Source organism: Scomber japonicus, chromosome 9, assembly GCF_027409825.1.
Source record: "Scomber japonicus isolate fScoJap1 chromosome 9, fScoJap1.pri, whole genome shotgun sequence".
Taxonomy (NCBI): Eukaryota; Metazoa; Chordata; class Actinopteri; order Scombriformes; family Scombridae; genus Scomber; species Scomber japonicus.
The window spans coordinates 10,818,964-10,834,384 of NC_070586.1; the positions used below are offsets into that span (position 1 = coordinate 10,818,964).

General features: G+C 36.0%; 1 protein-coding gene across 1 annotated transcript in view; it reads right to left on the reverse strand.

Annotated features, from left to right (window-relative positions):
* LOC128364860 (heavy metal-binding protein HIP-like) overlaps positions 1-15,421 on the reverse strand; it is a 129,599-nt gene that overhangs the window by 26,155 nt on the left and 88,023 nt on the right. Inside the window, exon 5 of the mRNA XM_053325483.1 lies at positions 4,257-4,319. Coding sequence (XP_053181458.1) covers positions 4,257-4,319 — 63 coding nt within the window. The remainder of the gene's footprint in view (positions 1-4,256; positions 4,320-15,421) is intronic.

Genomic DNA, 15,421 nt, shown 5'->3' on the forward strand with positions numbered 1-15,421 from the left:
TGGTCCAGAACTGTAGAAATCATCTGTGCATTTGATGGAGGAATGCACAGTGCATGTAGGGGGCGTGGTCTCAGTAGCCCTGCACTAAACAGTGTGCTATGTGAGCATGTGATAGCAAAGATATTCAACTGTACATGATATCTGGTTGTTTAAGTCAGGATTATGCTAAAATATTATTTTACACAACTATATTTAAGTTCCCTAATAAGAACATACCTTCAGTTCAGTAAATTCCCGGTTTATTCCCGTTAATTCCCGTTAATTCCCATGGAAAGTTTCCAAGTTTGAAAATTCCCGGAATTTTGCAACCCTAATTAGAGCAATGTCAGTCTTTTATTTAGCATAAGTAGCCTATGTTTGTGTTTGTTTCCCAGACTCAAGTTGTAAAGAGTCTGGGTCATCGTCCATCTGATGTGTATTTATATTTGTCTGAATTTATTGCAAATCCAACACAACAAAAAATATGCACTAAACATACGTTAAGACTCTGCTGCACTGTTATGGACTAACTAAATCTGATCAGATGGGATCCCCAAGACTACATTGGAGATAAAAAAAACCTAAAACTGACATTATAAAGACATGTTTCAATACAGAGTTTAAGATACAACAGTTTACACAAACTATACATTATTTATATTTTTATTTTCTTCTTTAGTACTATTTTACTGCTTTTTCTATTGTTATTGTATTGCTATTGATGCTGCAGTGTAGAGGAGCTGAAACCCAACAATGTTACCCCCTTAAAGTTGAATAATGGGATTTAACAATTAGAGCCCGACTGATATATTGGTCAGCCGATATCATTGGCTGATACTGACCTATCACACATATATTGGAATAGATTTTCTTTTTTTATTGTTTAAAGTTTTAGAGGTTCTTAATTAAGTTTAATATATAAATGTTTATTTTTATTCTGTTCATTTTCTTTTATTTTTTTATTCATAGTTAATTATAGTTATTGCATAAAATGACATCAGTGCAATGAAACAGTAATCACCACTGGGAATTTAATAAAGTTTATTGTTAAACAGTGAAATGTCCTGCCTACATTACATATCTTTGTCAAAAGTGTTTGACAATCACATTTGAGGGATCATTGCAAAAAAAAGAAAAATAATAATTTATATATTTTGAGCATAACATTACTGTATCAGCCAATATATTGATATCAGAATTTCTTTGCTCCTTTATATCTGTATCGGCATCGGCCACAAAATCCAGTATTGGTAGGGCCCTAGTAACAATAAATGAATATTGAATTATTTATTTGACTAGAGGCCCAATTTGTGAAAAGCCATAGTCAACACTTTAACTTCATAGTCATTCTTTTATTTCACATGTAGTTTGTTACAGAGCAAAGCCAACACAGTAACAATGTGCATCCTTTCATTTACATATGAATACTGTATGACTTGTTTGGAGACTATGCCAAAAATTTAGGGGTAAAGAAATTCTCATGTTTTAGTCTCACAGTGGAAAAAGTAGAAATCCCTTAAAGGTAGTATGATTATCGGTATTATCGAATACACTATAGTTGGTAGATAAAACCATGTAGACCACATCCCCCTTTTCCAGCTGAAGAACCAGTGAATTAGAAAGTCTGTTATAGCCATGTTCATCATTGTCATTACCATTCCACAACACCATCCTGTCATTGTGATAGAGAGAAAAACCACTCCATACGTTATTCCGGGTATCCACTGTAGTGAATGAGAAGTAGTAGACTCCTCTGACTGGGGCTGTGAAGAGACCTGCATCAGAGGAGAAAATCAGTGAGGTTTTTTCCTGCTGTTGAACTACCTCTTCTCTAAGTTCAGTAAGCTGTTGCTTCATCAACTCACTCACTTCATCATTAGAACCTTATCAGTAACCAAATTAAATGTAATTACATAACACAAAATCACATACATGACTAAATGTTGGCAAAGTACCAACAACCTGGCTCAAGCCCTCTGAGAGGACACAGAGAAACTACATTAAAAGTGTTATGATGCACTGTAAAAGGTAAAACTGGTGAAATCTCAAAAGAGCCAATTCAAAGAGAAATGTCTCCTCCTCAAACAACCAAGTGTGCAGCTGGAGCCATAGTGGAGAAAAAAGCAATTACAAAAGATGCAGTGAAAGCTGTAACAATTAATATATATTAAAAACATCTAACAAACAAATTATAATGAGTTCATTACATTATAATAGTTAATTTGTGTGTGTAGCAGAAAGAGATGAGTACCTGTAGTTGGACTGTAGGCCTGACCAAAGTTGGTGATGACTTTACTGAACTTAAGTGTGATGTCAGTATTGAAGGGTCCAATAAGTCCATCATCAGTGAGACCAAGTGAGAACGCCACCTTTGGTTGGTCTGTGTGAATGTGAGAAGATTCACATAGAGGAAAAAAATAGCTCCACTTATAAACAGTTGATGAACAAATTGTATTGTGTCTCTTTTGGAGAATAGTATTCATAGAAACTGATCCTGTTGCATTTGGACTTTTTGAACGGAGCATGGAGCTTCTGTGAGACGGCAGTACAAGCAGGCTGATTACTGGATGAAGTTACTCTTTAATAATGATATAAGCAGTTTACCTGCAATCTGTCTCTTCAGCTCCTCCACCTCGTTTTCACTGGCGGTCATTCTGGTCTCCAACACTGTCAACACATTTAACGTTAATATTATTGTGAAGTATGTTTATGGTCAGCAGGTTTCAAATTACTAACATGATCACTATGGAGGCTGACCTGTGCTCTTATCTTCACTCGCTGTTACTCTGGATTGAAGATCTGCAATAGAAGACAAAATTAATAATCAGATTAATAATTAATTAACAACAGATTTAAAATCTAATATTTTCAGATACCTGGGATCCACAAAAATGACAGATATTTTAAAACTATTCAAAGTCAACTATGGGAAATTGATGGGTCAAGTAAAAGCAGATCTCACAAAATGATAAGTAGCCAGGGACATTAGACAACTAGGAGCCCTGATTGGAAAGAGTTTGGATGGAAGATTAAAATTAGATACTTCAAAACTCCACGTTACATCAAAATGGAGCAGTACCTCAGAATAGTGCTGGAGGGGATGTGGCTTGGTGGAAGACCACATGCATATATAAGGACTGTCCAGAACTATCAGAATATTGGTAAAATGTATAAAAAGAAAATCAATAATGCCTATTCATCAAATGACCATTATAATCTTCATACTTCATATTACCAGATGATCTTGAAGAGAATAACCAAACATATCTGTTAAGAGTTGATAGTAAATAAAGTAATTACAGCCTCCTGACTGAAGCCACACCCTCCCACAATAACACAATGGAGGGAAAGAATTCAAGATGTTTACCACATTTAATATATGACTGTGGCATTACAGATTAAATCAGAAGCCTTCATTAACAAATGGACCCCCATTGCCCTACATTTCAACCTGATATGATACACTAGGTGGCCTGCCCCCCTCTTCCCCCTTTTATTTTTCCTTTGTCTTCTTCTTTTCCTCCCTGGTTAGAGTTTGACTGGCTTGTAATCCTATTCTTCTGTTGTAATGTATATCTAAATGTAATACTGTGCATAATGCAATATTGTGGTGATGAACAATCCTCATTTAGCCTACATATTCAGTGTTGTTATGTTTTGCCCTTGATGGATAAGGTCAAGAGATCCATGGACGAGTAACCCCTCAAGACACTTATACAGATGACATTTTTTATTTTATTATATTTTTTCTCTTATTGTAATGTATAAAAGATGTATTGTATGACTGCACTTGATAAAAGGCAAAACAGTTTCAAAAAATCTAATATTGAACTTGTCTCTGCTGAATATCGTTTGACTTCTCTTCATTCATTTTGGGAATTAAAACTAGCAAAAGTTCATCATGAACCACACATTAATATAAAATAAATGTATTCTCTTTGCTAGAATACAGTAAGAAAGAAAAGGTTTTGCATTTTATTTATTATCGTAGTTTACCTGTGTTCTGTCTCTTCAGCTCCTCCACCTCGTTTTCACTGGTGTTCATTCTGGTCTCCAACACTGTCAACACATTTAACATTAATATTATTGTGAAGTATGTTTATGGTCAACAGGTTTCAAATTGTTAACATGATCACTATGGAGGCTGACCTGTGCTCTTATCTTCACTCGCTGTTACTCTGGATTGAAGATCTGCAATAGAAGGCAAAATGAATAATCAGATTAATAATTGATCAGCAGGCAGCAGTTTTTACATTTTATTGATTGTTGTAGTTTACCTGTGTTCTCCTTCTTGAGCTCCTCCATCACATTTTCACTGGTGTTCATTCTGGCCTTCAAAACTATGAACAAATTCAACATTTTTATTTTAAAAGGAGATAATCTACATAACTGGCACTTGAAATATCTGTATGTGTACCTAATAAACTAGCAGCTGTGTATTTTGCAGCTTACTACTGTTCTTAACGATGATATAATCAGTTTACCTGCATTCTCTATCTTGAGCTTCACCATCTCATTTTCATTGGTGTTCATTCTGGTCTCCAACACTGTCAACACATTTAACATTGCTTCATTGCTAGAATACAGTAAAAAATATAAGTTTTTACATTTTATTGATTGTTGTAATTTACCTGTGTTCTCTCTCTGGAGCTCCTTGACCTCGTTTTCACTGGCGTTCATTCTGGCCTCCAACACTGTCAATACATTTAAAGCTCATGACTAAAAGCTTTATTTTGAATCTTAGATATTAATATCAGTAAACAGCTTAAATGAATGGTTATATTTATTTCTTGAGTTTAACAGGAAATAAAATCACAAACATAAATCAATTATATATAATTTAATAAAATATAAATATCTACCTGCATTCTTGCTTTCACTGGCTGTCAGTCTGGCCTGTATGGCTGGAATAAAAGCAGTAAATTACTCCTAAAAGTAATGTCTATGTGAACATTACATGAATTTGTTGATCCCTGTATGATCCATCACATCTTCACTGGTTTTCAAAACTGTGAACACATTCAACAGTTTTAATTTAAAGGAGATAATCTACATAACTGGAACTTGAAATATCTGTATGTGTACCTAATAAATTAGCAGCTGTGTATTTTGCAGCTTACTGCTGTTCTTAATAATGATATAAGCAGTTTACCTTCATTCTCTATCTTTATTTATAGCATTTCATTTATATTATGTAGATTACCTGTGTTCTCTCTGTTGAGTTCCTCCACATCTTTTTCACTGGCGTTCATTCTGGACTCCAACACTGTCAACACATTTAAAGTTTATTACTAAAAACTTCATTTTGAGTCTTAGATTTTAATCTCATTAAACATATCTAGGAAATTGTTACATTTATTTTTTTTGTTTGACAGGAAAATAATCATAAACATAAATGAATTATATAATTGTCACGGGTCCGTTGTCAGCAAAGGTGGTAAAGATGGCTCAGACGATGAGACTTCAGTGCAGTGGGGGTTTTTTTTATTCACACCAAGTCCCCCAACTGGCAGTGATGAGGGGTGGAAACATATTTACAGTGGCAAAAACAAAAAAAAAAGGAAAACACAAAAATAAAGTAACAAAAAAATATTTACACAGAGATCTCCAAAACTGGCAGCTCAGTTAGTCTCCTTCAATATGGCTCAACACTTCAACAGCCAACAACAACTAGCACCTCGCAAACAGCTCACTACTATATACCCCCCTAGCCCCGCCCCTGGGCATACCAATTAACAAATTATCCCATCTCCATGTACAGTCCACCACATTAATACACAGAGCACAGATCCATGACAAAATCCTATATATAAAAGTGGCACTAATTTCTCTCCATACAGATGATGCCAAAACCATACAAAACAAATAACAGGGCATAAATATCTGTCCATTCACCATTAATGGTTCAGTCCGTGATCACATGATCTTCTGAAGCGCGCCAATCACTACTATTAATGAGGTGACCTGGAAGTGCCTCCGTTTGGCCCATAGACTGTTTGGCCCGGTTCTGCAGTGATCAGAGGCAACAGCAGCAGGTGGTAAGTGTGTTTTGTGTGTGTATGTGTGTCGCGTCGGCGCCGAGTGTGCACCCTCGTACGCCAGCAACAGGGGAAAAGTTTATGGAAGTCCAGGACCATGTAAGACAGTAAACAGTTTAACCAGCGCGTCGTGGGAGGGCTGCGCTCCGTGCGCTCCCGACGCACAGAGAAGAGAGAGAGAGAGAGAGAGAGAGAGAGAGAGAGAGAGAGAGAGAGAGAGAGAGAGAGATGCACGCTGGTCGTGAGATGACGGAGCGCTTAATGCCGCCCCGTCACAATAATGTTTTATAAAATATAAATATCTACCTGCATTCTTGCTTTCACTGGCTGTCAGTCTGACCTGAATGGCTGGAATAAAAGCAATAAGTTACTCCTAAAAGTAATGTTTATGTGAACATTACATGAATTTGTTGATCACTATGTGAATGAACCTGTATTCTCCTGCTCCAGCTTCTCCATCTTGCTCTTGCTGTTGCTCAGCTCCACACTGTGTTTGATGGCCATGTCTCTCAGCTCCTTCAGCTCAGCCCAGATGTCAGGGGTGATGTTGGTCTGATCACTGGTTGCTATGACACCCAGGATCTCAGACTGAACCTCCGTCTGAGTGATATCATTCCCTGTCACCCCTCCACTCTCACCCTGAGCCCTCGTCCAGTACAGACAGAGCAGCAACACCAGAAAAGCTGCAACACGCCTCATTGTGAAATATCACCTCTTTAGACAGCAAGATGCAGTCTGACACCACTCCTTCAGTTCCGTCTTTATATCCACGTAAAACAGGTCACTGAACTGCTGTATGAGAATTAAACAGGTGTCTTTGACACACTTTGGCTGGCTACCTGTTTGCTTCAGAATTGATTTTATAATGGAGACAAAACCCTCTATCTCCTGAAGTTTTAAAGTGGGAATATATTTAATTTCAGAGGTTTAATTTCTGGATAGAAGATGTATTCTACTAAATTTTAATGTCTATTCTCAGTGTATGTGCACTGCAGTCTTGTTAAAGTTTCCACATCACATTAGTGTAAGTTGAATATTGGACCAGGATTGGCTTTTAAACTACTTGTTATGCATTATTTGGTCTACTCATATTTAATTACTCAGTGTGCAGTAGTTACCAAGTACATTTGAACTTTATTTCTTATGTTGTTGTTGTTTTTAATCCAATCAAGCTGTAAAGCACTTTGAATTGCATTTGATTTGTTTGAAAGGTGCTATAATAAGGACATTTTGACTGATGGATAGCTGTGATGCTAATTTTGCCATGACTCCCATTAATTTATGCTAACAACATCAGCAATAAGAAAATTGTTCAATTTTACCTTTTCTCTCATTTTCAATGTGTTTTCCATGACTGGAAAATTGGTCATTTTCCAGGTTTTCCAAGACACGTGGGAACCCTGAAATAACCGGCTTGATTGCTGCGAAGTGCTCCATTATGTTTACCAGCTAGTTGCCAACTATTTGCTTAGCAGGTGGCTTTTCATAAAATCTTCTCATCGCTAGCTGCTTGCTAACTGTGTGTTTTAGCAGGTGGCGTTTCATAACTTTTTCTTGGAAAATATTTGTCTGCTGTGGTTGAAAACACCAAGAGAGTGAACCAAAACAGTAAAGCTAAACAATAACCTGAAAGCTCTGTAAGGCCGCAATGAGACACAGAGCTCTTTGCAGGTTGCAAGTTCAATACAGTGACACCTCTGACATTACCCATTGTCATGTAACACATGACAATGGGTAATGATATGAACCATGATTCTTAATTGTAAATGAAAATATGTGATTTAAAAAAACCTAACCTTCCTGAATAGCTGTGTGTTGAGATTGTCCATCACTCCTGTCCTCTGGAGGTAATGATTCCAGCTTTATAGAGGGCAAATGTTATTGGAGAGTAATTGTGTTGAATTATGGTCTATTATATTATTATTTAACAAGTTTAAAGTGGTATTGGGTGGCAATTAATCACCTTAAACACGTATACGTTTATCCAACTGTGCCACTTGGTTGAGTAGTATTGCAAGCTGATGTAAAACTTCTGAGCTACTCCACTCATTAAATTAAATTAATTAAAATTAATTAAAGATAGTACAATGTTGAGGTGGATGTCAGCAGCAACAGCTCTATAACTCTAGTGGAAACACTGCATTACATTAGTTGTTTCTCTCTAACAGTCCTTCAATTGTTTAAAGGATAATTTCCAAAAAACTATTAACAACACATCAGTGAGCCACACTGTTAGAGGCATGTTCCTTTGCCACAAATATTATGGTTTAAGTCTTTGGTTTAGACATGTGGGACATCTTGCAGCATTTCTTTAATACCATGGATAAAACAGCCGTCTTTAATTACAGACTGAGAGAAATTAATAGTGCACAATCAGCATCCCGAATAATAGTAATAATAATAAAAGTGAGCACTGGGCTCTGGCTCTGGTCTGAGTGGGTTTATAACTGCTGAGGAATGACACGTTGTGTTTCTGCAGGTCTTCTTCAACAGCAGAGATACTCTCTGACAGAGAGGAGATCTGCTGCTGAATCCTCTTCATCTCTCTACTCATAGTCTTCCCCTTCTGCTCCTCTTCCTCCCTCAGAGCTGCCAGTGTTATGGGTGGAGGAATGGATCATATTGCACTGCTATTTGGTTGTGTCTCCACCAGGTGTTGCCTCTTCTGTGTTACAGATGTTAAAGCAATATTCCATCAAAAGCCTACTGTATGTTTTGACTCTCAAACACGGAAATTCAAAGACTTAAGTTGTTTCATTATTGATTTGACTAACTGCTTCCCAGGTAACAGTCATCTCATCTGTTTATTAGGCTTCTCATATCAGCTACACAATTGATAACTGCACCATTCATTCCAGTCATGCAATAACCATAGCCTTGAGTACCAGTCTCCCTTTCCCTCTTGTGTCTTGTTTGTAATATGTTGTAATTGTAGTGTTTAGTAGTTGTAGCTGTAGTATTCATAATACGTGTGTGTAACTAAAAATTAACTTGTTGGAGTTTTCTTGTGCTTGCATCTCAGTGACTTAACCTCAAAATACCTAAATACTCTCTCATAATCATAATTCAGTCAGGCACATTCTCGTCATAGAGCAAACAATTTATTATATCCTATACAGAGTGAGCCTAAGGTAAAACATTAATTCTAAATAAACCTTTGAGTCATGTTGAGACTCTGAACCAGGAAGGTGGAGTCTGGATTGGTGCAGCCAAGCTTTGCCAACAAACCACCTAGTTGTGAGAATGGATGTGATTGGTGTATGATTGATAAGAAATGCTGATTCAGTCAGCGACTGTCAGCTGATGACTTATGTATCCTGCATAAACTAATGTGGTGTTTAATTTAAGATGAATTGCAATCATAATTGGACTGTTTCTCTGTTATTATACATACACTAGAACAGTTTAGATTGATGGATTAATCATTTCATATTGAAGTAGGGCACAATAGTAATTTATGATTCTTCCTTAAAACAAACAGACAACACAGGAGACAACAAAGGAGCACTTGTTGACCATCAGCGGCTCTTCACTCAACCTGCATGTCACTTTGAGGAACAGCACAGGAGTCTAGATGACAGGTTAGAGGCAGTTCAAAGTATGAAGGAACTCCAGCAGGGGGCGCAGTCACACAAAGTAAAGCACAAACAGGACACAGATGGATGGCAGGTTGATGTTTCTAATGTAGCTGCACAATAAGTTGACTTAAGTGTTAAATCTAACAGACAATCCAGTCAGAGACAACAGCAGTTCATCACTGTAGAATAAGAACAAGCTTCCTTTATAATTACTGATCAGGGCTGAATAATTATGACTAAATTTATGATCCATCTTATATCAGCATCTTAACTCTTTGCAGCCACAGAGCACATTCTTAATTAAATGAACTGTACCAACACCACTAATAGATCATTATTCTATATGAATGATCAGAGCTGAGTCTTAATTGAAAGTGATTAGTCGTGTAGCCCTTCATATAAACTATGTCTGTCTGTCTAGTCTCTTGAGGTCAGCGAGCTCTTTTTGTCAGTTTGGGTTTCTACTGTATGAACTAACTCAGACTTTAAATATCCCCAAATTAAAGTCAGAGTCAACACTTTAACTTCATTGTCATTATTTATTTCAAATGTAGTTTGTTACAGAGCAAAGCCAACACAGCAACAATGTGCATCCTTTCATTTACATATGAATACTGTATGACTTGTTTGTAGACTATGCCAAAAATGTAGGGGTAAATACATTTTCATGTTTTAGTCTCACAGTGGAAAAAGCAGAAATCCTTTAAAGGTAGTATGATAATTGGTATTATCAAATACACTATAGCCACCAGGTAAAACCGTGTAGACCACATCCCCCTTTTCCAGCTGAAGAACCAGTGAATTAGAAAGTCTGGTATAGCCATGTTCATCATTGTGATTAGCATTCCACAACACTCTCTTGTCATTGTGATAGACATAAAAACCACTCCATACGTTATACCGCTTATCCATTGTAGTAAATGAGAAGTAGTAGACTCCTCTGACTGGGGCTGTGAAGAGACCTGCATCAGAGGAGAAAATCAGTGAGGCTTTTTCCTGCTGTTGAACTACCTCTTCTCTAAGTTCAGTAAGCTGTTGCTTCTCAATACTTTGGTCAGGCTGCTGTAGGTGGGTTTGTCTAATCTGAAGGAATTGTTGTTCAGTGCACTTGCTTTGTTAACATCACATTACCCAGCGACTGTATAGTCTGTAAAAGTTGAGAGCTCTCAGTTACACATTCAGTGAGTCAGTTTGCATCCCATAATGTTTATAGAAAGTGATATAACAGAGAGATATAAGTGATCACCTTAAAACAGACCAAAATCCTGTCAAAGTCTTTGCAGAACATTTCATTCTCTTGTGTTTTGTAAACTATCTGTAAATGTCTGTGCAAAGGTTTTGAAGACCTGAGAACCTTATCAGTAACTAAATGAAATGTAATTACATAACACTAGGGGTGTGACGATATTTTTACGTTGTTCTACATGTGTGTTTATGTGATACAGGATTTGTGCAATTTACTTTTACTTGTGTGTTTTTTTATTAGCAATATGTTATAATTTGTGATAACTGGATTCTTTATTTAATTTATTGTATCTAAGTTTTGTATTTTATTTTATGTTATTTCCATAAAAACCAAAATTATCTATCGATAAAATGTCTATCTATATGGGGAAAGCTTTTACAGTGCGTGCATTTTGCATTTTGCATACTGCATATGATAATTATATATTTAGAAAGTAGAACTGAAGAGATTCATTACAAGATGATTAGTTAAAACATTTCAAAATGCACCTGCATTATTTCCATTTTGTGACTTTCAAATAAAAGAACAGTCATATATTTCCTCAAGTTTTCTTAAAAATATAGTTAAAATCTCATCTGGTCTCGTCTCGTGTATCGTCACACGCCTACATAACACAAAATCACCCATGACTCAATGTTGGCAAAGTACCAACGGCCTGGCTCAAGCCCTCTGAGAGGACAGAGAAACTACATTAAAAGTGTTATGATGCACTGTTAAAGGTAAAATTGATGAAATCTCAAAAGAGCCAATTCAAAGAGAAATTTCTCCTCCTCAAACAACCAAGTGTGCAGCTGGAGCCATAGTGGAGAAAAAAGCAATTACAAAAGATGCAGTGAAAGCTATAACAATTAATACATATTAAAAACATCTAATAAACAAATTATAATGAGTTCATTACATTATAATAGTTAATTTGTGTGTGTAGCAGAAAGAGATGAGTACCTGTAGTTGGACTGTAGGCCTGACCAAAGTTGGTGATGACTTCACTGAACTTAAGTGTGATGTCAGCATTGAAGGGTCCAACTTGTCCATCATCAGTGAGACCAAGTGAGAACGCCACCTTTGGTCGGTCTGTGTGAATGTGAGAAGATTCACATAGAGGAAAAAAATAGCTCCACTTATAAACAGTTGATGAACAAATTGTATTGTGTCTCTTTTGGTGAATAGTATTCATAGAAACTGATGTTACTCTGATCCTGTTGCATTTTGACTTTTTGAACGGAGCATGGAGCTTCTGTGAGACGGCAGTACAAGCAGGCTGATTACTGGATGAAGTTACTCTTTAATAATGATATAAGCAGTTTACCTGCATTCTGTCTCTTCAGCTCCTCCACCTCGTTTTCACTGGTGGTCATTCTGGTCTCCAACACTGTCAACACATTTAACATTAATATTATTGTGAAGTATGTTTATGGTCAGCAGGTTTCAAATTGTAAACATGATCACTATGGAGGGTGACCTGTGCTCTTATCTTCAAATGCTGTTACTCTGGATTGAAGATCTGCAATAGCAAAATTAATAATCAGATTAATAATTAATTAACAGCAGATTTAAAATCTAATATTTTCAGATACCTGGGATCCACAAAAATGACAGATATTTCAAAACTATTCAAAGTCAACTATGGGAAATTGATGGGTCAAGTAAAAGTAAATCTCACAAAATGATAAGTAGCCAGGGACATAAGACAACTAGGAGCCCTAATTGGAAAGAGTTTGGATGGAAGATTAAAATTAGATACTAAACTCCATGTTACATCAAAATGGAGCAATACCTCAGAATAGTGCTGGAGGGGATGTGGCTTGCTTGAAGACCACATGCATATATATTGGGACTGTCCAGAACTATCAGAATATTGGTAAAATGTATAAAAAGAAAATAAATAAATAATGCCTATTCATAGAATGACCATTATAATCTTCATACTTCATATTTCCAGATGATCTTGAAGAGAATAACCAAACATATCTGTTAAGAGTTGTCCTCTTGATAGTAAATAAAGTAATTACAGCCTCCTGACTGAAGCCACACCCTCCCACAATAACACAGTGGAGGGAAAGAATTCAAGATGTTTACCACATTTAATATATGACTGTGGCATTACAGATTAAATCAGAATCCTTCATTAACAAATGGCCCTACATTTCAACCTGATATGATACACTAGGTGGCCTGCCCCCCTCTTCCCCCTTTTATTTTTCCTTCTTCTTCTTCTTTTCCTCCCTGGTTAAATTTTCACTGGTTATTTTTAATCCTATTCTTCTGTTGTAATGTATATCTAAATGTAATACTGTGCATAATGCAATATTGTGGTGATGAACAATCCTCATTTAGCCGACATATTCTGTGTTGTTATGTTTTGCCCTTGATGGATAAGGTCAAGAGATCCATGGACTAGTAACCCCTCAAGACACTTATACCGATGACTTTTTTATTGTATTATATTTTTTCTCTTATTGTAATGTATAAAAGATGTATTGTATGACTGCACTTGATAAAAGGCAAAACAGTTTCAAAAGATCTAATATTGAATTTATCTCTGCTAAATATCTTTTTTTTTTCCATAATATTTTTATTTGAGTTTTTCCAAGTTACAAAAAAAACAAACATTTATACATATCCGATGCAGGTGGGAAAAAAAAAAACATTGGCAAGATATTGGTTGGTAACCCCTCGTTCAAAACCACACCCAGCACAGTTAAACTAGGGCAAGAAGTATAGTGAAGTATAATAATCCTAGACATCAAGGTTGGCAGTGTCACTCATTTTCAGATATCCAACAGTCAATATATTAGCTAGGTTGGAACCAATGTAATGCAAATACAGCTCCCATACTTTGTAAAAGGTATCAGTTGTTGAATGCAGTAGACATGTGAGAAACTCCATGGGCATACATTGCATAATAGGCTTCTCCTTAATCCAGGACAGCAAGATATTTTTCCTAGCAGCGAAAGTTAAGAGATTGAATAATCACACGTGGTCTCTGTTAACAATATTCTTGTCAGGGAGGCCAAGAATAAGGCGTATAGGATCTGGATCAATGCTAAATATCTTTTGACTTCTCTTCAGTCATTTTGGGAATTAAAACTAGCAAAAGTTCATCATGAAACACACATTAATATAAAATAAATGTATTCTCTTTGCTAGAATACAATAAAAAAGAAAAGTTTTTGCATTTTAATTTATTGTTGTAGTTTACCTGCATTCTGTCTCTTCAGCTCCTCCACCTCGTTTTCACTGGTGTTCATTCTGGTCTCCAACACTGTCAACACATTTAACATTAATATTATTGTGAAGTATGTTTATGGTCAGCAGGTTTCAAATTGTTAACATGATCACTATGGAGACTGACCTGTGCTCTTATCTTCACTCGCTGTTACTCTGGATTGAAGATCTGCAATAGAAGGAAAAATTAATAATCAGATTAATAATTGATCAACAGCAGATTAAAAATTGAATATTGAACTTGTCTCTGCAAAATAGATAAATATCTTTTGACTTCTTTATTTTGGGAATTAAAATTGGCAAAAATCTTAGATATTAATCTCAGTAAACATCTTAAAGAAGTGGTTACATTTTAATTATTGAATTTGACAGAAAAAAATCACAAGCGTAATGAATTATATATTTTATGAAATATAAATATTTACCTGCATTCTCTGTCTTGAGCTTCACCATCTCGTTTTCACTGGTTGTCAGTCTGGCCTGTATGGCTGGAATAAAAGCAGTAAATTACTCCTAAAAGTAATGTTTATGTGAACATTGCATTAATTTGTTGATCACTGTATAAGATGTTATGGATCCATCACATCTTCAGTTGTTTTCAAAACTATGAACACATTCAACATTTTTAATTTAAAGGAGATAATCTACATAACTGGAACTTGAAATATCTGTATGTGTACCTAATAAACTAGCAGCTGTGTATTTTGCAGCTTACTGCTGTTCATAATAATGATATAAGCAGTTTACCTTCATTCTCTATCTTTATTTATAGCATTTCATTTATATTATGTAGATTACCTGTGTTCTCTCTGTTGAGTTCCTCCACATCTTTTTCACTGGCGTTCATTCTAGTCTCCAACACTGTCAACACATTTAAAGTTTATCACTAAAAGCTTTATTTTGAATCTTAGATATTAATCTCATTAAACATATAAGACATTGTTACATTTAATTTTTGACAAGAAAATAATCAGGAACATAAATGAATTATATATTATTTTATTAAAATATAAATATCTACCTGCATTCTCTATCTTGAGCTTCACCATCTCGCTTTCACTGGCTGTCAGTCTGGCCTGTATGGCTGGAATAAAAACAGTAAATTACTAAAAGTAATGTCTATGTGAACATTACATGAATTTATTGATCACTATGTGAATGAACCTGTATTCCCCTGCTCCAGCTTCCACAGCTCCACACTGTGTTTGATGGCCATGTCTCTCAGCTCCTTCAGCTCAGCCCAGATGTCAGGGGTGATGTTGGTCTGATCACTGGTTGCTATGACACCCAGGATCTCAGACTGAACCTCCGTCTGAGTGATATCATTCCCTGTCACCCCTCCACTCTCACCCTGA